At 41.0% G+C, this 25,752-nt stretch overlaps 1 protein-coding gene across 1 annotated transcript in view; it reads right to left on the minus strand.

The window, feature by feature from the left end:
* ASB4 (ankyrin repeat and SOCS box containing 4) overlaps window positions 1–25,752 on the minus strand; it is a 56,314-nt gene that overhangs the window by 25,010 nt on the left and 5,552 nt on the right. Inside the window, exon 2 of the mRNA XM_008148881.3 lies at window positions 20,057–20,356. Coding sequence (XP_008147103.1) covers window positions 20,057–20,356 — 300 coding nt within the window. The remainder of the gene's footprint in view (window positions 1–20,056; window positions 20,357–25,752) is intronic.

Here is a 25,752-nt window from a genome sequence, read left to right on the forward strand (position 1 = left end):
CGGGCATTCTAAGTAGCAAAGGAGAGGCAGTACCACCTAGTGGCAAAGGCCTGGCTCTGCATCGAGGTCAATTTGCATTCAAAACCCGGTCTTACCATTAAACAATTTGTCTACAACTCAGTGTTTTAATCTGCAAATGGGGATGATAGCATTAATGCCATAGGATGGTGGAGAGGATTAAAAGAGGATATGGATAAAATGCCAGACATGCAATAGAAACGCCATTTGAGGTTATTACTTTTATTTTTTAAAATATATCTTTATTGTTGAAAATATTACGATGTCCCCCATTTTCCCCCTCCGTTGACCCCCTCTACCCTGCTCCTGCCCACGTCCCAGGCCTTCACTTCACTATTGTCTACCTAGGGGTTATGCATAATTATTAAGTCCAAGCAGACCTTTTCTGGGACTTTTATTCAACCTTTTTCTCCTGCCCGAACCCAGGTTAATTCAACTTGGCTTTAAGGAGTGAATTTCCTTCCTGCCTTTACTACTCAGTTCTTTGGTTGGTGCTGCGGTCTTCATTAGTGTGAGGGCTGCAGGGACTTCTGAGGCTGCTGGTAACAAAGGCGAAGGAGGCTCTGGGGCCTCCCTGCTCTGTGGCTCTCCGTGGGGCGGCTGATACCTCTTCTGACTGCTACTGAGACGTTTTATCTCAGAAAAGAGAGGGTCCTCTCTGCTTCTGTTCCCATTAGTGTTCTAATTAGTAGAAACTTCAGGAAGCTGGGTTAAGCTTGAATTTTCGCCTCCAATTCTGGTGCTTTGGTCACTTCCCCTATTTGTGTATTTTCTTGGTTAGCTGAATGGGAAACTGAGATGGGGCCTCAGGCTCTTGTTTGATTCACCTCTTAATCTGGGCCCTTGAGTCTCCTTCTAAAATGGTTTATTACTTATGGAGATTACAAAGAAAATACTTGCATTTCTGTTTATAAACCTGTCTTTGGCTAAATGGTGTTTAAAATCTTCAGGGGATAATAAGATCCAAGCTCCTCTAAGTAAAAAAAAAATAAAAATAAATAGAGTGGTGCAATAGAAGAAGCAGAAGGAAGAAGAAGGAAAAAGGAAGAAGGAAGGAAGAAGGAAGAAGAAGGAGAAGGAGAAAGAAGGAGAAGGAGGAGGAGGAGAAGGAGAAGGAGAAGGAGGAGGAGGAGGAGGAGGAGGAGGAGGAGGAGGAGGAGGAGGAGGAGAAGGAGAGAGCAGGTCCAGGGAAATTTCATCCTTTGATTTCTCATTTCAGAGGCTTCTAGTTACAAAGCAAAGATAACATGTCCAGACTGAAAACTGACAGCACAAATCACACACGGCCTTTGATCAGAGAATTGACAGTAGGGGGAGCCAGTGGGAGCAGGAAGCCTATAATACTAAGGGGGAGAGAAGGCTGTAATTAACACTCCCTCTGAAAGAGCAGTTGGGAATCCTCTGGGCAGCAGTAAGCAACCCAAATTTCACACAATAGACCTGGGATAGTCAGTTAGGTGAGACCAAAGCAATTAGTATTGGGATTTTTAAAAAGTTGTTCACCTAAATTTAGTGTCAGGGATATTTAACTTGCACTTCTTGCTTCTACTTATTTTAATCTTTGCTATATCACATTGTTAGAGCTAGAAATTAGAAATTAGAAAATTAATCCAAGTGCTGCTTTTAATTAAAGAGTTTAATTTTAAGAAAAAATAATTAATGGAATTTTAATATATCTTGTTCAATCACTTAGCTATACCTTTGTTGGAGCAAATCCAGAAAAGCCAAATAAAGGCAGAAGGGAAAGATCAGCTTCTGCGTTGAGGGTCTGCTTTGCAACTCCAAACCTTCTAGGTACCAGAAAATGGCAAAGTGGGGATAAGTGATTGCTTTGAGGGGAGAAGTATTGATAGTTCTTCACATCTTTTAACTAAACTTCTAATATACCCAGAATTACTCATAAAAATACTCATAATTTTTTTCAAGAAAAACCTTTAAAAACATCTTATGGTTGTGAATTTTTTAAGCTAATGGCATTCTAATACAGCATTTAAACTGCTCTTTTCTGTAGGCACTGTCAATTTAGCACAAACTTTTCTCCTATTTTTTTAATTAGCAGAATGCCCCAGAAGGATAAGAAGTATACAATATTCAGCAAGGCACAGTAGGACCATCATGGACGCAAACCATACAGAATAGGGCCTGCTTGCATCCCACCAGCTGTGTGAATGAGGGCCTTATTGAACTTCCTCTGAGTTCTGACTCCTCATCTATAAAATTAAGAGAATAATATGTGCCTCACATGGTTGTTGCGAGGATTAAATGAAACATTTTATTTCAAAGTACCTGACATTCCACATCCTAGATGCTTAACATACATTATTTTCCTTTTCATTTTCCCCTTCATATGCATATATATCAGCAACATCAATTTCCTTTGTATAGAAAGCCAATGCTGTTAACTTTATTAGGCTAAATTTTCCATTAAGCATTTATCCTTATTCATTAGCTAGAGGACTGACGCACAAATATATTAAATTATTTACTCAAGTTTAATGAATGAAATTGAAAACCTTTTTCCCTGCTTAACATGAATATGCCCTTTTCAGTATGCAGAGCTTTGTTGCATTTATTCAGAAGCTATCGCTAAGTGCTTAGTTTGGAACACAGGATTAATGAGCCCAGAGACAGGGTGTTCGTCACTATGGCAACCAAACTAGCTTTGCCCTGTTCCAAGCTCAAAGAACGGATGCAGGATGCTTAACTCTGGCCTGAGGTATATAGCTGGGTGTTCTTTTTCATATATCTGACTCCCCGTTGCTGCCTCCAATTACTCCCTAATTCTGTTGAAAAGAAAAGAAAAAGAACATCCTTGCTTCTTTGGGGCTTTACTTTTTCATCTGTACCACCTGCCCTCCTTCCTGAATACATTTATCTCCCCATCAGTTCCTGAAGATTTTGGCACATTATGTCTCTCCGCACAAATTCTAGATGACCTTAAGTCCCAATGTCCAGGTCTCTCAATGTCTGGATCTTGTTTTCTCCAGTGACTTTTGCCTCCTCTCTGACCTGGTGACTCCCACCCACAGTCATACCAGGACTGAAACACTAACTTCACTTGGTCAGTCTCCAGAAATTACAAATTTCCACATTCGATTCTCTGCCCATACTGCATCTTCACATCTTGGTTTCATTAGAACCCCTCTGTGTTCTCGTTGTCCATTAGATGTACTACTCTCCTTCCCTATCTATCCAGCTAAGTTCCATATTCCATCATTTCAAAAACTCTTTTGCCCAGACCTTCCACTACCTCCCACTTTTCATAGCACCTACCTGGTTCTATGCAGCTGAGAGATGTATGGCAAAAATTACTCTACAGGTGATGTGCCATGTGTGCAAGACTGGTACCGCCATAAAGTCACACATAAAAACTCAACTGGGTCTTCAAGACTGCTCAGCAACCCATTATTTCTCTGTTTAACTTATCCCCTCCCTGTCAATAATAATTATCTCAAACCTTTTTCACTCCTCAATCTTTTAACCCTTCTTCCTCTTTCTTCACTCTCAGACCTCCTCACATCTTACTTTACGTAGACTATACATTTCCTACGGAAATTTCCTTAAAGCCTTACCACCGCACACATTAACTCCTGCCCTCTCCTTTTTTTTTTTTTTTTTTTTTTTGCCTCCAGCTACACCAGGACAAGTGATCTCTCCAGAGCCAATTCCTCTACTTGGTTCTAGATCTAATTTCCCAAATTTCTCAGAATCCTCACACCATAAATCAGCCTTCCTTTCTGACTTCAATGTCTGTTCCATTAGTGGATTTTGCCACTTTTTTTTTTTAATGCTCAGGTTTTTGTCATTAAAAGTGAGACATTTTTTAAACTGCATTTCCCTCTTTGTCTACCCTATTGCTTCCTCTTCACAAACACTACTTGTTCACCCTCATAGACAACCTCTTTTTAGTTAGCCGTCCCTCCCCTTCTGACTTCTGTAACCATCACACAACTGATGGCTACAATCTCCAAGTCCTCTTATGCCACTAAATCCAATGGAAACTTTTTAACTCTCAACTTACTGGGTTTCTCAGTAGTATTCGACACTTCTGATGTCTCCCTCTTTCCTGACATACTTTCTTCCTAGCAGAAAAGAAGCAATGGGTGCAGTAAACCATAAACTCAGAGTCATTTTTCCAGTGATGGTGTTGCTCTGGTTCAACCACACACTCTTCCCTAGCTCTAGCATTTATTCTTTTTTTTTAATCTTTATTGTTGAAAGTATTACATATGTCCCTCCCCCGCCCCCACTGACCTCTTCTAGCTTGCCCCCACCCCAGGCCTTCACGACCCTATTGTCTGTGTCCATGGGTTATGTATATATGCATACAAGTTCTTTGGTTGATCTCTTCTCACCCATCCACCCTCCACTGCCTTCCTTCTGAGGTTCCAAAGTCTGTTCCATGCTTATATTCCTAATTGAACATTCAATAAAAATTCAAAAATCAACAACCCATATGTACTATGCACTGGACTATGAGGAGCAAACTCTGCTCTAATGAGATGAATAGTTAAGTGAGGGAGAAAAGTAGTCAAAGAGTTAAACAAATAAAGTGTTACGTGCCACAAAGGAAATGTACAACATGCTACAGACTACAGAATAACATAGGAAACCACCTTGGTTTAAGGGAATTCGGGAAAATGATCTTTGAAATTGATGTCTGAACTAAGGCTTTAAATAGGAATAAAAGTTCAGTCAAGAGAGGGTAGAGCATTCTAGAAAGCATTTACACTACATTTGCATTCCCATTCCCTGCCCCAACATGTCACCTAGAATACTGGAATCAGGGCTTGGCCCTTCAGGGAGAAGCCTGGTAGGGTTTTCTTACCAGCTTTTAAAGAAGATCTAAGGTTACTAAGTCAGGGATTTATCAGATAAAAGGTACAACCACATCCCCCAAGGTAGAGCTAACCCCACCCTTACACCTAACTTCCAAATCAGCTTTTAGTCACTCAGCCTTAAATATCAGCAGACCACCAAGAATTAATAAAACATCTAAAGATAGATTTAGAAGATAGACAGAGACAATGAAAAACAGAGAAAAACAATCTGGAGTAAATCTCCCAGAAAGTAAAGCATAAAAATAATAAAAAAAAATAAAAACTGAAGAGACAATCTAAGGCATTAGAGCAACAGTACAGGGGTTTAATATCTAAATAATAGCAATGCAAGGAAGAGAGCATACAGAAAACAGAAATCATGCAGTAAATACAGGGTGGGGCAAAAGTAGGTTTACAGTTGTTCGTATGGCAAGTAATATAATAATTAATTAATAATAATATAAGAATAAACTCTGTGTTTCAAATACTCACAACTATAAGCCTACATTTGCCCCACCCTGTAATCCAGGAGCATTTACTAGAACTGACGTGCAAATTTGGGGGGTTCATAGGATCCAGTACAATGGATGCAAATAAATGCATCAAGGCACATCATCATTGAATTTTCAGAACATCAAAGACAAAATGCAAATTACACACACACACACACACACACACACACACACACACAAAACCATTCCTCGCCTCTGGGTAAGATAATAGGTCACTTAGAGAGGATGAAGAAATGAAATGGCTTCTGATTTTTTAGCGACAGTACTAAAAACTGGCAGGCAGTGGAGGAATGCCTTCATCATTCTAAAGGAAAATGATTATCAATCCAGAATTCTATGCCAAATCAGGGGAGAATCAATGCCTTCTGGAGCACGTGTACTCTCTTGCACATTTTCTCAGAAAGAGGATGCACACAACCCAAATAGGCAACAAAGCAAGAGACAAGAGGACCCTGGATCCAGGAAACAGGAATCGCAACACGGCAGGGAAGCCCAGGGAGTCTCCAGGTGGACCGGACGGGGATGGAGTTTCCCGGATGAAAGTGGTTGGAGCAGATCTGAAGGCTCCAGAGGAACTTTCGCAAGAAAACAAACTGACAAAATAACTGTTGAATTAAATATTTTCAGAAAAGATTAAAACTACTGGGAAAAGGTTGGGGATTACAAGAGTGATTATACATAGAAAACTAAAGCCTAAAGCAAAAAAAAAAAAAAAAGACAATTAACTGTAGGGAAAAACAAAATGTTGTAAAAAGAAGGAAAAGGCATCCTAGTTTAGTACAAACCACATAGTTATAACTCCATTGTGAGAATGGAGGGCAGGAAAGGTTCCTGTATGGGGGCAGGTAGGGTTAGGGGATGGGGGGAAGGAAGAGAAGCCAGATCCTCACCTTCTATTATGATGAATCAATAGATCATCAGAAAACTGCTTTTGTTGCTATTCTTTTCAATTTTATGCATAGAAAAATGGTATTTATTTAGCAATATGGAGATAAATATCGAACTCATCAGCTAAAATAAGTGAAAGTGATTGCCTCTGAGGAGGGAGTAATCAAGAACTGCATTTTTCATAATAAACCTCGAATGTAGTATCTTCTTAATGTCTTCTAATCAATTTTTGTATTTTTCCCACCCTTTTGTTGAATATATTTTCTGGGCCCCTTAAGTTTGTGTGGTATTATAAATCTATCTTTCCTTGCATTATAATTTCTCGCTGCTTGTTTCTGGTATGTAAAAATGCAATCAATTTTTGTATATTGATCTCAAATGCAGTACCTCTGCTAAACTCAATTATAAATTCTAACCATTTAACCTTAGAGTTTCATGGTTGTTGTTTTTTATGTAGACAAAGAAAGTGTGTGAAATAATGGCAGTGTTACCTCCTGCTTTCCCGTCTTCATATATTTTATTTCTCTTTGGGTTGGCTAGGACCTCCAGGACAGAGCCCAGGAAATATGGTGAGAGCAGCAAACTAGTTTCACTTCTGATTCTAAAGGAGATGCTTCTAAAATGTCACCATTAAGTAGACCATCAACTTCACAAAGCATTGCTTAAGGCAGTGGTTCTCAAAGTGTGCTGTGATTTTATGTGGAACATTCTTTACCAGGCAGGGGTACCTGCTGCCTGACTGGGTGTATTACAGTGTATGCAGAAGAAAAACACCAATGACAACACAATTAGAAAGAGTTAATAGATATGACAGACAGACACAGGTGATCTAATGGAGACTACTACAGTTAATGATAAAATACAAAAAATTTCCCTGAACTGCAGAAGGAACTGAATCTAGAAATTGAAAAGGTACTTTATTCCACAAAATCTATTACACAATGCTTAATGTCAATACACATCTTAAATTAAGCTACTAAATTCAAGAAAATTAAATCTTTAGAAATAGCACCTTGGTGGTACTCCTGCCAAGAATATTTAACTTGAATGTAGTAATGAGAAAACAATCAGGTAAATACAAATTAAAGGACATTTTGGAAAACAACTGGCTGGACTACTAGAATATCAATGCCATGGAAGAAAGAAAAAGACTGGAGAACTGGGTGGAATTAAAGTTGGCTAAGGAGATACGACTGTGTGTGATCTAGGATAGGATCCTGGATGGGGAAAAAAAATAGATGTAAATGACAGTATTGGGACCAGTGGGGAAAATTCAATATGGACTGTATCCTATATAATAAAATCCTAATATGCCAATCGACCAAACAGCAGAATGACCGGTTGCTATGATGAGCACTGACCACCAGGGGGCAGATGCTCAGTGCAGAAGCTGCCCCCTGGTGGTCAGTGTGCTCCCACAGGGGGAATGCCACTCAGCCAGAAGCCGGGCTCACGGCTGGGTGGCAGGAGCCTCTTTTGCCTCTGCTGCAGGCAGGCAGTAAGGAGCAAGGGGTCCCAGACTGTGAGAGGGGGCAGGCTGGGCTGAGGGACACCCCCTCTCCCCGTGCATGAAATTTCGTGCACCAGGCCTCTAGCATTATACAGTATAAAGTGTTACATGTAAAAAAAAAAGAAGAAAAAAAAAAGAGGTGGCCTTCAAATAAACTGCAAGTTCACTCATTCACAGCAGAATGATTGGAGACAGTGCTTCTAGAAGCATCAGCGACCAGAAGACAAGGCTTTTTAGGATCACTCTTTGCCATCCAAAAGACGAGGGTTTTGGCCAATGGAAGTCAAGAATTTACTCATTATTTACTGTTACTATTACCTTCTATGTACGGCAAAGGATTTTGTCATCATTTTTACAGTGATAAATTAATTTGTATAATGATATAAAGTTTTCTTTAAAATTAAACTTAGTAAGTAATATCAATTTGAAGACAATATTAAATTTCTATTGTACAGGTGATACTAACAATAGAGCATATGGGGCAAAAAATCTCCCAAGTTGTGTGTAAATGAGTATGGTGGTCAGACATGTGCTATTACGAGGGATAACGTAAGTGAAGATGGAAGGTGATGGGTGGTGAGACAGGTGTCTGTCAAGCCAGCATATCCATTTTTTTACTAACAGAGAAGTCCAGTGACATCTTGCCTTACTCTGTCGTCACCATTAACTAGAGACTTTCCTAACATGCTGGTAACTTGTGTCACTGTCACACCAAGAAGCAGGGACAGTCTTTGAGAAGGCACGGTCTCTTTTACATTGCCCTCATGTTCCACCAAGAAACATTTGAATTTTTATGGCTCTCCTGCAGGACCAGATTTTCCTCCCACTGTCAGGATTTGCTTCCTGCAGAGTAAAGCAAGCAGCTTTTATTTTCCTCTGGCGAAAGGAAATAGGTAGAAATAATATGCTGCTTTTCAGCCAGCTAAACCTGACCTGACTCTCTTTATTGGGAGGAAAATGCAGGATTCAGGGAGAGGACATTTTCATTGAGGTAAATAAGCCCTCTCAACCGGTGAACACTATTATACTAATACCAAAGGAAACAAAGGCCAGGAGATGGGGAGCATTAAGTAGAAAGGCCAACAGAAAATTAGCAGACAAAAATACAGCATGGGGACAAAGCAGGCTCTGCAACATTGAAAAAAAAAAAGAGAGAGAGAAGTCCTTTAAGAGAAAATTGCAGGCAATTTTTTGGCCTCAATTAGCCTTTTCCACAAAGAGCACTTTTCCATAAAGAGGCCATTAAATAGCAAATGAAATTACATTGGTTTTCAGTTGCCATGGCATTGGTTTTTCCGCTAATGGACTTCTCTGGTCCTGAGTTTAATGTTAGCCTGACTTATTTTTCTTGTCTGTAGGCTGTTTCAACTCTCTCTGTCCGGCCACGAAGTGATGTATGGGACTTCTCCTCAAAGTGCCTACCACATAATCCAAGAGAGAGAAACTCCATCCTTCAGCTCTCTCCCTGGAGACTGAGAGGGTAAAACTGACCAACGGCAGCATTTCATTAACCATGAAATAACAGTTTCCGTGTATTAGATGGCATTCATTCCCATCCATGTACTCAGGGCTCCTGGAGCCATTCCGAGATCAGTGAGGGACCGTTTATTGAGTACTCCCAATATACCGAGGCCTGTCCAAGGGGCCGAAGACATAAAATACAAAAGAAAGGATACAAGATGCTCACAGTCATCTAGAGTTTCCAGACCAGCAGACTCGGCTCCAAGCATTGACCTTCCCCCTTTCTCTATTTATCTGTTCATAAAATGGGTAAAAATTTCCCTGATTATCTTATTCACATTTTAAAAAAATATTTGCCAGGTACCACTCTCAAAACACACGTATATTATCCTAGGAATAAGGATCTGAAATAACATTTCCTTTTTCATGTTGCTTTGCTACAGCTAACCATTAGCTATGGTATCAAGTTTGACTGTGATACTTTGGATACTATTTTTCAGTATGCATAATCATATATAAATTTTAAAAAATGAGTTTATTCAGTTCATATTCTCCTATAAACTTCTTTAAAAAAATATTTCCATGTCAGTGAATATTCCTGGACAATATCATTTTAATGTCTGTATGCTGTGGAGGTAATACAGCTCAAAATTCTTCTATTAGCTATTCAAATATTTTTTAGTTTTTTAAATGACTTTTCAAGGGCAAAAGAAATCAGACAATTTTTTGAGACAAAATATATTTTAAAATAATAAATGCCAATATACCTACTTTTAAATTGTGGTATATTTAAATGTATACTTTAACCAATCAAACCTTCTAATGCAAAAATATATAATAAAATACACTATAACTACATTATTTTGAAGACTATTATAGAATTAGGAAAATGTCTCCACTTCTAGTGTACTATATAGATCATGTGACCTAGCACAATTCTGTTACGTGATAAATGTCTTGCTTTCTCATCAGTTATCTCTTTGACTCAATGTATAACCTGGTTTGGTAATAATCCACAGCCTGAATTTGAGGCTCTACAGTCACAATTGAAAGCCCTGAACCAAAGGGTCTCAAATTAGTATCTCATCCCTGAAGTGAACTTTGAGTGAAAGAAGGTTTTAAGCTTTAGATATTGCCCCCCACCCCACAGCTGTGCATTTACACTCCATTAAGAGTATATGAAAGCACTTCCTAATAAGTTAGTCATCATACGAGTTATAATCTTTTGTATCTTTGTTAACACAATAAACAACAATAAATTGTTATTTTAATTGACATTTTACTGATTACCAATGTAGGTGATCATTGTTATCTTTATTTGTCATTTTTCCCCCTGAAATATGTTTTCCTGTTCTTGGTCCTTTTGCTCTTTCTTTCTTTAAAAATTTCTCTTAGTTGTTAACCTCCTTCAAGTTTTAATACTTTTCTTTGTATATTGCCCTGGCTGGTGTTGTTGTGGAGCGGATGCGAGTGAATGACCACTGGAGCCCAGACCAAATTAAAATTTAGGGAGCCTTTATTAGCCGGGTGGCCAGGAGACCCGGCGACTGCTCTGCCATTCTCCACGCCAGGAGACCAGAGAGCAGCAGCGACCCTTTGTGTAGGACCGCTTTTAAGCACATTAACCACATCCGGTTTTTACAGAACAAGTAACCCAAGACAAAACAGTTTTTCCCAAGCAACGTCAGGATCATGCCAATGACGACCATGTTATTCACAGGGTCATCCTGTTCTTCAGAAAGCTGACAGTGTTCTATGAAAGAAGGCTACGTGCTGGGAAGGGGCCATGAGACCATATCTCAAGGCCTGGCCTGGTGTCAGCACTGACATCTCTATCTGGGCATAGTCCACGGCCTCTCTGGAAGCATGCTCAAAAATTCCCACTCTCCAACAGTGTTGCTTAGTGATTAGAGCACCAGCCCACACATTGAAAGGTCTCGTGTTCAATTCCCAGTTAAGGGCAGGTAACTGGGTTGCAGGTTCAATTCCCAGCCCCAGTTGGCGGGGGGTGGGGGGTGGGGTGGGGAGGGGGGGCGGGGAGGAGGCAACTAATCCATGTGTCTCTCTTACATCTCTCTCTCTCTCTCTCCCCCTCTCTGTCATGTAGTCTCAAATATTTTTCCCATTTTATAATGGCCTTTTAATTTTAAGATCTGTTTGCCACACAGACATTGAATATTTTTGCTTCATCTAATTTATCTTTCTTTTCATTATGGCTTTGGCCTTTGGTGCCATGGCTCTAAAGAGTAAGTGTATCTTGAATGGATTTCCACTGTTTCTCCTTGTTATCAGCCTAATCCTTCCAATCTCTGGGTAGTCTCTCTCCGTGGACAGGGGTAAAGGAGGTGGGAAATAACTGTGTCCTCCTAGAAAGGTGTGTGGTAACACCTCTGAGGAGTGACAGGGATGGCAGCTTTCTGTCAGCCAGTGGTTGACAAAGGCATTGATATAAAAGTCAAGAATTAAACAAATATATAATTTATTAACCATCTAAAAATAAAAAGCTTAAACGTTTAAGTTCATTAATTAAAATCTAAATTGAAACTAAATGTGAAAGGAGGTGATGGCCACATGCAGTCAGGTGGATAAGCTCCCACTGATGACACCTACCATTCTGCAGGTGTCTCTGCACTAGGCCCTTCCGCCCAGGGCGGGCAAGAAGGAGCACAAGCTGGGCTGATTGTTTTCTCCTTACTTCTCACAGGTTGAGAAGGCCATGGAACCCTTTAATAGTTCTCCCATCATTTCCCCATGACTTTTCCATAGTTTCCCCTCTCTCATCAAAATGTTCACCCTTTATGCTCTCATTTTTGGCTGATGACTTGGCTTCATACATTATTCAGAGGGAAAAACCATCAGATATTAACTGTCATCATACTACAACCAAATCTATGAATGCCTCTGGCATTTAAAGCAATCTTGTACTTCAGCCCATCTGTTAAAATTGAGGATATGTCTTATGGTCTCTGGATTTTATCCTGTCTCAACTTCTCTAAAATTTGGACCTTTCAGTTATCCTATCTAATGCATCTTCAACAGTTTTCTTTCTATAAATCATTCCATTCAGTATACAAACATCGTATAGACCCGGCACCAGCACCAGCCTGACTTGCTTGACAGCTGGGCCTCATCTAGGCACTTCCAAACCCGATACAAAGAGGAGGAATCAGCAGATCTCTCTGTAGCTCCTGCTGAGTGGCCCCAGGCAGTGGCTGACTTTGCACCTCGCTGGAGATCCAAGAGTCAGTGTACCAGTGGTCAGTGTCAGACCATATCAGATTACAACTCTTCTCATCTATAAGTGACACACTCCAACTGTAGGTAATACTATCCTGTGACTCCCTAACCCCCTTCAGCAATCATGCTATTCTTTCTTTTTTTTTTTTTTTTTTAAGAGAGAGAAAGGGGGAGATTTGATGATGGTGGCCTAGGTAAACTCCTGTACTCACCACCTCCCACAACCACATCAAAATCACAACTAAAATACAGAACAAGCATCATCCAGAACCACTGGAAAGCTGGCTGAATGGGAGTCCTCCAACTAGAGAAGTAAAGAAGAAAGCACACTGAGACTGGTAGGATGTGCAGAGGTGTGAAACAGTCTGGGCTGGCACTCACGTATGCCCCCTTCTTAATTGGGAGGGAGATTGTCTCTGCAGAGGCTGCCCAGAGGAGCAGGGGTCCCTGCCCCACACCAGCCCCCCAGCCCAGGGTCCCAGAGCTGGGAAAAGAAGTCCCTATGGGTAGTAAGAATTATGGACTATAAAAACCAGTGCAGATTGTGGCTCAGTGACACAGAGGCTGCTGGAGACCCAGCTGTTCCTCTTAAAAGGCAGGCACCATGAACTGAACTTACAAAGTCCTGCTTCCTCTGAGCTCCAGCACCAGGGCGAGGCTTTGGGGAACACAGACACATACGAGGAGGAACTGGAATGTCTGGCATCAGGGCAGGAACTCGGGGACGGCTTTCTCCCATATGGAGGTGCTTGCAGGGATCATTGTTCCTATGCTGGGACTTCCCTGGTCGCAGGGCTGACTGGCAGCCATTTCTGTTTGCTCTGCCCTTATGATTCCCTAAGACTCCACCTCATCCAATTTACAACCTCACTCAAGCTGTGTGCAGCAGCTTTTGCAAATGAATGCTCTGTCCTTGTTCAGGCTAAAATCTCAAACAAGCTTCAGCTTGGTCAGGTAGCCCCAAACCTATCAATAAAAGGCCCAAGACCCGGCACCAGCACCAGCCTGACTTGCTTGACAGCTGGGCCTCATCTAGGCACTTCCAAACCTGATACAAAGAGGAGGAATCAGCAGATCTCTCTGTAGCTCCTGCTGAGTGGCCCCAGGCAGTGGCTGACTTTGCACCTCGCTGGAGATCCAAGAGCCAGTGTACCAGTGGTCAGTGTCAGACCATATCAGATTACAACTCTTCACATCCATAAGTGACACACGCAAGGGGCAGACTCAGTGAGCGCCAAAGCCCCACTGAAGCAAGTTCTGCTCCATAGGGGTGTCTCCTGCACAGCAGCTCTTCCACTGTAGTTGCAGCTGGTCTAGACGTCAATTCCTCCCAGTGACACCAATAGCAATCAATTCTCAACTACAACAAGACTGTGCTCACAGCCCACAAAGGGGTACATCTAGAGCTCTCAGCTCAGGTGACTGGGAAGGCTGAGCCACTGGGCCCTATAGAACACCTACTACACAATGCCACTCTACCAACTCAAAGAGACATAGCAGGTCTACCCAATACATAGAAACAAACATAGGGAAGCAGCCAAAATGTGGAAACAAAGAAACATGTCACAAATGAAAGAAATGGAAGAAAGCAAACTACTGGATATACAGTTCAGAACAACAGTTATAAGGTTATTCAATAATCTTCTAGAAACCTCCAAAAAATTGGAAAAGGACCAGTAGGAAATTAAGCATACACTGACTGAAATAAAGAATAATACACAGGGATTCAACAGTAGAGTAGAGGATTCTGAGAATCAAATCAATGATTTGAAATATGAGGAGGCAAAAAACACCCAACAAGAAGAGCAAAGAGAAAAAATATTCCAAAAATATGAAGATAGTATAAGGAGCCTCTGGGACAACTTCAAGGGTACCAACATTTGCATTATGGGGGTGCCAGAAAAAGAGAGAGCAAGGTATTGAAAACCTATTTGAAGAAATAATGACAGAAAACTTCCCTACCTGGTGAAAGAAATAGACTTACAAGTCCAGGAAGCACAGAGAATACCAAATAAGAGGAACCCAAAGAGGACCATACCAAGACACATAATAATTAAAATGCCAAGGGCTAAAGACAAAGAGAATCTTAAAAGCAGCAAGAGAAAAGCAGTTAGTTACCTACGAAGGAATGCCCATATGATTGTCAGCTGATTTCTCAACAGAAACTATGCAGGGCAGAAGGGAGTGGCAAGAAATATTCAAAGTGATGAATAGCAAGAATCTACAAACAAGATTACTCTAACCAAGTAAAGCTATCATTTAGAATTGAAGGTCAGATAAAGAGCTTCACATACAAGAAAAAGCTAAAGGAGTTCATCACCAGCAAACCAGTATTATATGAAATATTGAAGGGTATTCTTTAAGAAGAGGAAGAAGAAGAAAAAGATAAAAAAATATGAGCAACAAAATGGCAACAAATACATATCTATCAACAATTTAATCTAAAAATAAATGAATAAGAAATATAATGAACAGAATAAACTGGTGAATAAAATAGTATCAGAGGCATGGAAATGGAACAGACTGACAATTCTCAGAGGGAAGGAGAGTGGGGTGGGGTTGGGAAGAGATTAAACAAAGATCTTAAATGCATATATGCATTACCTATGGACACAGATAATTGGGTGGCGAGAGCCTGGGGTGGGGCAGGAACGGGGTGGAAGGGGGCAATGGGGGGAGAAAGAGGGACATCTATAATAATCTCAACAATAAAGATTTTTTTAAAAATGAGAAAGAGAGAAAGGGGCGAGAGAAAGAGAGGGAGAAACATGAATGTGAGAGAGAAACTTTGATTGGTTGCTTCCCACATGCACCCCGACTGGGAATCAAACCTATACAGACTGGGTATGTGCCCTAACCAGGAATTGAACCTGCCACTTTTTGGTGTATTGGACAACACTCCCACCAACTGAGCCACACACTGGCCAGGGCAATCATTCTATTCTTATGCTCACTTTTGCAGCCAAGCTTCTTGTAACAATTATTAACATATGCCATCTCTAGTTTCTAACCTCCCATTTACACCTTATATCATTCTAATCTGGCTTTAATACCCACCATTTCATTAAAACTATTTTTGTCAGTGATAACTGTCACTTAATTTAATGAACATCTAATTAAACCTCTAAGTAGTTATCAGTACGCTGACCACTCTCTCCTTCTTGAACTGCCTCTTTATTAGTCTCTGTGATGCCAAAATATTCTTGGGCTTTCTCCAGTTTTATTTACCAATCCCCTTTACGCTCATTTCTTGGCTTCTCTCCATTCCATAACATTTAAATGTAAGAATTTATCAGGGTTTGGTCCTAGGTTCTCTTTTCACTCTCTACAGCAGGGGTCCTCAAACTTTTTAAACAGGGGGCCAGTTCACTGTCCCTCAGACCGTTGGAGGGCCGGACTATAGTTTAAAAAAACAACAACTATGAACAAATTCCTCTGCACACTGCACATATCTTATTTTAAAGTAAAAAAACAAAACGGCAAAAACACCCGCATGTGGCCCGCGGGCCGTAGTTTGAGGACGCCTGCTCTACAGTATTTATCTAGGTGATTTCATTGATTTCTTTAGCTTCAACTATAGTCTATAGGCCAACAATTTCTACACTGACAGCCTTAGTCCAGAGCTCTTTTCTGAAATCCATATTTTTATGTCAAGTGCATTTTTTACTTAGTCACTTTGATGTCAAAGAGATCTGAAACTTCTCATGTTCAAAATTAATCTGGGAGGAGTCATTCCTAGATTAGAAGTGATTTTGAGAATTAGTATAAATCTACAGCAATCAAGTCAGTGGAGCATTATCCAGAAAACATTATATATATAGTTTGAATAATAATAAAGGCAGTGTTTATTAAAATATATTTCAGTTTCAAAATTGAGCTATCTCCGTTAAAGTTTGTATATCTATTTTGTATATCAAACCATACATATATACATACATATATAGAACCATACATATTTGACCAATTAATTTTTTTTTAAATTTTATTGATTGACTTGAGGGGGCGGGGAAGAAAGAGACAAACATTAATTTGTTGTTCCACCTATCCATGCATTCATTGGTTGATTCTCATATGTGTCTTGATCAAGGATCAAACCTGCAACAATGGTGTATCCGGAGGATGCTCTAACCAACTGAGCTACCCGGCCAGGGACAATTGATTTTTCATAAAGATAAAAGGCAAATTCAATGGTGAAAGAATTGACTTTTCAACAAATGATGTGTCAAAACAATTGGACATCTATAAAAAAAAAGACTCTCAACCCTTACCTTAAACCATATACAAATAATAATAATAATAATAATAATAATAACTCAAGATGAATGAATCAAAGACCTAGAAGTAAAACCTGAAATTTTAAAACTTTAAGAAGAAAAAAATAGAAGAAAAATATTTATTTAGATTAGTGAAAGATTTCTTAGCTAGAACACAAAAAGCACAAACCATAAAAGGTAAAATGATCAACTGAATTTATCAAAATTAAATAATTTTGTTCTTTTAAAGACACTGGTAAGAAAATGAAAAGTCAAAAAATGAGCTTAAATATTTGCAAACCACATATCTAATGAAGGGCTAGTATCCAAAATATGTAAATAACTCTCATAAATCAATAATAAGAAAATAAATAACCATTTTTTTAAAAAGGAGCTACAGATATGAATAGACATTTCACCAAAGTGAATATGTACCTGGTAAATACATACATGAAAACATATTCAATAGTTTTAGTCATTAGTGAAATTCAAACTAAAATCATAATGACATACTATTATATACCTATTAGAATGACTAAAATAAAGTTTTTTTAAATCTGACATTACCAAGTTCTGGCAAGAATGAAGAGCAACTGGAACTCTTATACATTGCTGGTGGGGATGAAAAATAGTAAGACTCTTTAGAAAACAGTTTGGCACTTTCTTATAAATTTACCATATGATCCATCATCCCACTTCTAGGTACTTGCCCAAGGAAATGAAAACATGTCCACATAAGAACCTGTATGCAAATGTTTATGTCAGCATTTTTTCAAAATTGCTTAAAACTGCCCAGCTGCTGCTGCTGAAACCGGTTTGGCTCAGTGGGTAGAGCGTCGGCCTGCGGACTGAGGGGTCCCGGGTTCCATTCAGGTCCGGGGCATGCGCCTTGGTTGCGGGCACATCCCCAGTAGGGGGTGTGAGGAGGCGGCTGATGGATGTTTCTCTCTCATCGATGTTTCTAGCTTTCTATCCCTCTCCCTTCCTCTCTGTAAAAAATCAATAAAATATATTATAAAAAAAAAAAACTGCCCAGCTGGTGTGGTTCAATGGTTGAACATCGACCCATGAACAAGGAGGTTATGGTTCGATTCCAGGTCAGGACACATGCCCAGGTTGTATGCTCCATCCCCAGTAGGGGGCGTGTAGGAGGCAGCTGATCAATGATTCTCTCTAGTTGATGTTTCTATCTCTTTCTCCCTCTCCCTTCCTCTCTCTGAAATCAATAAAAACATTAAAATAAAATAAAAATTGCCCAAAACTAGAAGCAATAAAAATGTCCTTCTTATGAATAAACTGTGTTATATTTACACCAGAAATTCTACTCAGCAATAAAAGGTCTAATTTACTGGTCAGTGCAACCACCTGGATGAATCTCAGATACATTATGCTAACTGGGAGAAACAGAACTCAAAAGGCTACATATTGTATAACTTAATTTATATGACATTCTGAAAAAGACAAAACTATAGAAACAGAAAACAGATCACTGGTCACTGGAGATGGGGTAAGAGTGAGGTGATTAACTACAAAGGGCATCAGGGGATTTTTTGAGATGATTGTGGTGATGTTTTCACTACTATATGTTTCTTAAAAATAGTGAATTTTACTGTATGGAAAATATGCTCATGTAAACTTGACTTAAAAAAAATACCTGATATAAAGATTTTCCCCGTATACGTGCTTATTCCTCAAGTTTCCCCATTTTAAGGAAATAACATCGCTATCCACCCAATTTCTGAAGCTAGAATCATAGTTACTTTCACAGCTTCCTTTCCCTTCACTGATCACCCCCAACTCATTTCTAATCCATCTCCAAATCACATCAATTCTGCATGTAAAACATATTGCAAACCCATCTTCTAATCTTCCTATCCAAGTTTGCTTTTCTCAACTACACTATTGCAATAGCTTCTCTGATCATCTCCTGGCATCCATTCTCGGCCTCCTCCAACCCTATCCTATATAATAAAAGCCTAATATGCTAAGTGTCTGGTCGTCCAGTTGCCTGGTTGACCGTTCAACCAATCAAAGTGTAATATGCTAATGATAAGCTAAGGCCACTAAATTGCTCGCTATGACGTGCACTGACTACAGGGGCCAGATGATCCGACTGGTAGGTTAGCTTGCTGCTGGGGTCTGGCCAATTGGGACTGGGCAAGATGGGGCCGGACAAGCCCTGGAGCCCTCCTGTGGTCCCTCCCTGGCCCCAATCGTGCACGGGTGGGATCCCTTGGCCTGGCCTGTGCCCTCTCACAATCCGGGATCCCTCAGGGGATGTCAGAGAGCTGGTTTCAGCCTGATCCCGCAGGCCACTCCCCTCGAGAGGGGACTGATTGGGCATGAGCCTGCTGCAGGCACAGTGGGGTCAGAATGAGCAAAAGTGGCAGGTAGGAGCTGCAGGCTGCATTGGACTGTGGGTTTCAGCCTGATCCCCACAGGCCACCCCGAGGGACCCCACCCATGCATGAATTCATGCACTGGGCCTCTAATTTCTACATAACTACAGAATGATGAATTTAAGTGAAAATTAAACCATGTCATTTTATTGCTTAAAACTCTTCAATGGCTCCATTTCTAATCCCCATACCTTGGCCTCTAGCAGGTCATATGTGGTCTAACACATCCAGTGTCATCTTGTGACACTGCATTTTACGCTCTTGTCCTCCCACCCTAACCCCATAAACATGATACTCTGGCTTCACTGGCCTTCTTACATTTATTGAATATTCCAAGTTTTTTGCTCTCCTAATAACTTTACACATACTATTTTCCAGACCTAGACTCTTCTTTTTGGATCCATTTCCTTTTAATGGCTAGCTATTTCCCATTATAAAGGTTCAGTTTACATATCATATCTTTAGAAAAGTCTTAAACATTTTGTAATAGTTCCTGCATGACATTCTCTTTCATAGTGTCTGTTTTGCTCTTTTCCCAATTGATAATTTTATATTTATGAATTTATTTTTATAACATTTATCGCACCTACTAGAATATAAGCTCCTTAAAGGCAGAAACTATTTTTTCTTTTTCACTTACTTAGCACATTACCTGATACATCATAGGAGCTAAATAAATACTTGTGTAAGTTGATAAGCCTCCAACAGTTAAAAAAACAAAAAAACAAAACATGATTCCAATGAGAGCATCACTGAATGGCCTGCACCAACGTAACATTATCTGTCTGTCTATCTATCTATCTATCTATCTATCTATCTATCTATTTTTAGGGGCCCCTGACTTACGCTTAATATATGAATATACCTACTACATTGTCTGAGATAAGACAGGATCACCAAGTTTCAAACCCATGAATGTGCAAATAGATGACAATGTCAGCCACCCAGAAAGGCTTACCTCTCCAAACCAATTGCTTGGCACACAGAATGGAGCTTGGAGTTGTACAAAAGTGCAAAGCTGTGTGTCCACTTAAGGAGTAGCTATTGAGCTTTGCTCCATGGTCACAAAGGATCTTAACACAATCCAAGTTGGCCATTTCACAAGCCACATGAAGAGGAGTTTTCCCATTGGGTCTACAGTTGATTGTAGCATTGTGGTCCAGTAGCACCAAAAGACATTCCACGTGACCAAACAAGACAGAGAGATGCAGGCCTGTTGCCCAAGAAGACTTTAACTTATAACTAGGCAACCAATAACCTGAAAAAGAAAGGGAAAGAAAGTTTAGCTTCTTGGCCTAGGACTTCCCCATGTTTTATGAGGACTTTTAGAGTGTTTTACTTTGGTCACATTTATAAAATTGGGGCAGGGAGATGATTCAGAAGTTGTAAACTAGTAACTAATGGGTTTACAAATGCTTAGTTAAGTGTCATATTTAGATGTACAAAGGGGGACAGGTGCTCTTGAGTACTTACTATTTCTACCAGCCTCTATTAGTTCGTTCTTTTACTTACTTTACCTTCCTGGCTCTCCCAGGCATTTGAGTTTGAGACTTTCATTTTTGAGATTGCATTTTATTTTATATGGTAAGTTACACAAGACTCATCTATCTATCTATCTATATCTATCTATATCTATCTATCTATATAAAACCCTAATATTCAAATAGACCAAACAGCAGAACAACTGAACAACCGAACAACCAGTCGCTATGATGTGCGCTGACCACGAGGGGGCGCACGCGAACATGGTGGGCATTGGCAGCAGGTGGCAGAGCATGGAACATGGCAGGCATCAGCTGTGGTGGGATGGTGAAGCAGGTAAGCAGGGGCGCCAGACCAAGGCGGGGTAGTTACTAAAAATTCTTTGCTTCTGCATGCCGCGGTGCCGCCAGGCGCTCGCACTTGCTGCCAATGCCAGCCCAGCTCACACCTGCTGCTGACACCGGAGACGCCATTCACACCTGCTGCTGGCGCCTGGCACCAGCCCTGATTGCTCAGCACCGTCAGTGGGTGTGAATGGCAGCTGCTGGCCCCAATCACCCCTGAGGGCTTCTTCACCTGCCCCTGCTCCTGAGGGGCAATCGGGGCAGCAGCTACTGCTTCTACCCACTGACGGCGTCGGCCCCGCTTGCACCTGCTGCTGGTGTCGGCCCCAATCACTCCACGCCATCAGCGGGTGCAAGGGGATCCCTCAGGGGGCATCCCTAGGGGCAGGAACACTACTCCAGCACTGTCAGTGTGTGGGAGTGGCGGCAGCAGGAGCAGGTCTGCCAGCAGACACGAGACCGGGGCCATGGCGGGAGGGGCCAGGCGGGGGCAAGGAGGATGGGCCAAGACCCACCCCTGTGCCCACTGCAGCCTCGCAGCCCACAGCTCCTTTCAGGGTGCACGAATTCATGCACTGGGCCCCTAGTATTTAAGAATTTTTAAGATCCCAATCATTGTCTTGAATGATGTCAAAGATTTAATTACAAGCTTAAAATTTTTATTCCATCACAGCTCTTTTCCAAATAGTTGTTGCTGTTGTTGTCAATCTAAGGTGTGAATGTATTTGATGTCTTTACAAAATTTGTCACACCAAGATTTTATTTGCCTGTTTGTCAGTTTATACAATACCTTTTTCCAAAGAAGAATTTAAGGCAAGTCACAAATTTTACACTAATTTTTTTAATAACCTAGAAAATAAGTGCAAAAAAATAAGGTAGGAAAATAAAAAGAGGTCAAGGGTAAGATAGGGACACAAAATTCTCACCATATCTACACACTAGAACTGCACTGCAAGTTTGCCTTTGAACTTCCTAGCAGGAAATAAACAGGAAAACCTATGCTATGCAATTAACTATGCTCACAAACTATATACAAATTAATTGGTCAGGAGAAGCATAGTTGTTCCTAGAAGTGAAATCTTAGATACATTTTTCTCATTAGTTGGAAATGTTTTTTCTCTCTCCTTTTCTCCTCTGACCTCTGACTTCTGAACACTGGGCTAGTTCTTTTTATCCAAGGCTCCAACAATTGCCACATTTGACAAGCTATAACAAAAATACCTTTATGAATCTTCTTTCAGTGTCAATACCTACAGCCATGGCATTAAGCTCACTATGAGTGGGGAATGGAAATAGGTACAGAAAGACGAAATATAGATGGCAAGATGAAGATGCAGAGATAGTTCAACAGCATAGAAGAGAGTCTAGGGTTGAAGCAACAAAATGCATTTTTGAAATGTTTTTTATTGATGAGAGAGAGAGAGAGAGAGAGAGAGAGAGAGAGAGAGAGAGAGAGAGAGAGGAGAAAGGCAAGTAGGGAGAGAAGAGAGAGAGGAGAAAGGCAAATAGGGAGAGAAGAACTTTGATTTGTTCCATTTATTTATGCATACATTGGTTGATTCTTGTATGTGCCCAGACCAGAGATTGAACCTGCATATTGGGATGATGCTCTAACCTACTAAGCTATCCAGCCATGGCTCAAAATACAGTTTAACATGGATAAATCAGAAGTTTGCTTTCAGGTTACAAAAATTCCACTATACACATACTAGGAAAGCAGAATATGACTTAATAGTAATTTATTTGAGGGAAGGCCTGTGGATTTGAGTTGACAGTAATCTCAAAATGAGCCAACAGGGGGATGGAGCTGCCAAAAAGTTAATCCAATCATAAGTTTCATAAATGAAAGTGTAGGGACCAGAACAAGTGAAGTAAAGTTGTATTCTTCCCTGATTAGAATGAGGTCAGAATAAATCTAGAATATGTGATATTTCTGAGCATCTGGGGGCACTCAAAGGATGAAGACCAGGGGATCAGGTATTAAATTCTCTCATTTCAGTGAAAAACACTACATATGTGCTCCTCCTGGGTATTTATCCTATAAGTATAATCAGTCAAGTGTGAAATGTGAAACTCTTTGTGAAGGGTATGAAGTTCACAGGAGTTATGAATCCTGGCCGCATGGCCTGTGGACAAAAACACACACTACCACATGCACTACACGACAGCATTGTTCTCGATGGCTAAGGATTATGAACAACCTCAGTGCACATAAATTATGGTACATCCATACAATCTAATACTACGGAGCCATTACAAAGAAGGGGGCACTTCTGTGTTTACTGATATGGAAAAATCTCAAGATACAGTATTGAGAGAGAGAGAGAGAGAGAGAGAGAGAGAGAGAGAGAGAGAGAGAGAGAGAGAGAGAGAGGCAGGAACCTGAACAGTGTGTATAATATGCCATCATATGTGTGTATATTTATAAACACCTAGAACAAGAGACTGGTACAGTGGTGATCTCTAAGAACTGGGGGGTCGGGGAACTAGGCCATTGATTTCCTTGTCCTTGAATGCCCTCTTTGAGCTTTTACATTTAGTGCCCTGTGGATGTATTCTTATTTATAAAAATAAATAAACTATTGTCCCCCTATCCAGAGGGGGGAAATAATATAGTTTAAAGAGGCCATTTAGAGGGTCATGCATAATGCTCATTAATTCTGAAGTAATGAAGGAGCTCAAACCAAAGTTTATTTTTCTGCAGCCCACCTTCTAACACACGCACGTGCACACACACACACACACACACACACACACACACTTTAATCTCTTTTTCATCCCATCAGAATTTTAGGGGCCATTTTACTTTCTCTTCTTCCCAAATCTTCCATTATCTAAATCTGCTCTTTAAAAAGAAATACAAAGTTAATTCACACTAAGGTATAATGAACTGAGGATGGTTTAAAGTGTGACCCTCTTAGGATTATCTGAATTTGGGTAGAAATCGGTATTCAACAAATAGAATTAAGTTCTAAGATACTAATTTGAGATTATTGTCGCTGAGAAGGGAAAGTATTTGGTGATACGGACTTTCCCTGGCAGAGACAAATAGTATCAGATAGCTGGGGAATGCCAGTCCTGTGCCTGTAGTGTGTGTGTGTGTGTGTGTGTGTGTGTGTGTGTGCGTGTGCATGTGCGTGTGTGTGTGAGTGTGTGTGTAAATAAATATGCACACATAATCTGTGTTATATACCCATTTATACATCTTTATGTAACTGTGTACATTGCATCTGTGCTCCAAACAGAGTTGTTAAACTATATGGTATGCAACCTACTTTTGATAATGAGTGAATCCCATTTAACATTAATACTCAATCAGTCATTTTAATACTCAAACCTCCTCAACAAGCAATTTGCAAAGGCAGTCTTTTCTAACTGTCTTGGAAAGAAGCTGGTTCCAGATCTGAAACCTGGGGTGTGTTTTGCCTGCCGATTAGCAGCAAAGATTAGACAGCTCTGTGCAGCCGCTGATTGGAAATTCATGCCTGCTTCTGCAATGGGAAGAAAAATGATCCCTGAAAGGAAGCAGCAGAGAGCTGATTAAGAAAACACCATTTTGATGTAAAATCAAAGACACACAGAATGTTAGCGCTGGAGGGAAGATTATCCAGTCCAAGTCTTTCATTTTCCAGATGAGAAAACTGCCACTTTCTCAGACTGCTGGAGCCGTACGTCTCCTGCCTCAGTCCAGGCTAATGGACTCAGGATATCTGCAATGCAGGGTTCCCATCTGTCTTTGTCTTTGTGGAAGCAGAGGAGGTTTAGCACCAAGCCTGCTTCACAAATCACGGGGAAGGAAAGAAGATCCCAGATTCATCTATAACATGTCACATCTCTGATTTGGAAATGCCTTTGCTTGTTGATTTCTTTCTGCCTCTTAAATTCCCAATAGCACCTAGAGACTCTATCCTGCCCATTTATTACATGCATCCATCATCCCTGGCCTCTCAGTCAGCTGCATCCTCGTCTCCTATAATAATTAACCGGTACCTTGGGCTGGGACAGTCTTAGGTCCTGGAATTCAGCCGAACCCCTGCATGGAATCGTGCACCTCCCCTAGATGGGGATGTGTGCAGGTGGGTGGTGCCCCTAGGTGGGAGAAATAGGAAGAGGTCAGACTGGTGGAGACAATCAAGGTCTCCTGACGTGTATCGTGGAGCTGGGTTGCAGAGCTTTGGTGGTGGTATGAGGGGAGGGCGTTCTGGATAATTCAACTCTGAGCATAGCAGAAAAGCCTGCTGCAGAGACAGGAGCAGCCCATACCCAAGAGGCCGCCCAAAGACAATCACCACCTTAAAATGAGGCTGCGGCCACAGGTCACTGTGTACAGCCGTGTCCTTTCCACCACACCTGCCCTCACTGAGGATCAAACCCGAGGCAAAGCCGTCTTCAAAAACCCACAGCCATGCAGCGCCTATTAACATACTGGTGTCCATGCTGCTAGGTCAAGAGATCTGAATTAGTCCTCCAAAACACCATCACCCACCGGCACAGCCCGAGAGAAATAGGGTGAACCCAGGCGGAGTCGTATTTTCCTCCCTCCCTTGTTTCCACGGCAGAATGGTCCCAGGGCTTCAGAACCTAGAATGTGATTTACTTTCAGCGTTTGTCTTGGAAAGGGCCCCTCTGCTCACCGCTGCAGGTGCTCAGACGGCAGGGAGGACCGGGTGGAGCAGAGCCTGGGAGCAAAGCCGTTGGGGGCAGTGAAGAAGCTGCCGCCGCCCCCAAAGGTCAACCACACTCACGCTGGCCCAGGTCTGCTGCCAGTGCAGCGGCTGCTCCTGGCAGGACACCTCTGCTTGAGCAAGGAGCTTAACTGAGGATACGC

The sequence above is a fragment of the Eptesicus fuscus genome, chromosome 14, assembly GCF_027574615.1.
Source record: "Eptesicus fuscus isolate TK198812 chromosome 14, DD_ASM_mEF_20220401, whole genome shotgun sequence".
Classification (NCBI taxonomy): Eukaryota; Metazoa; Chordata; class Mammalia; order Chiroptera; family Vespertilionidae; genus Eptesicus; species Eptesicus fuscus.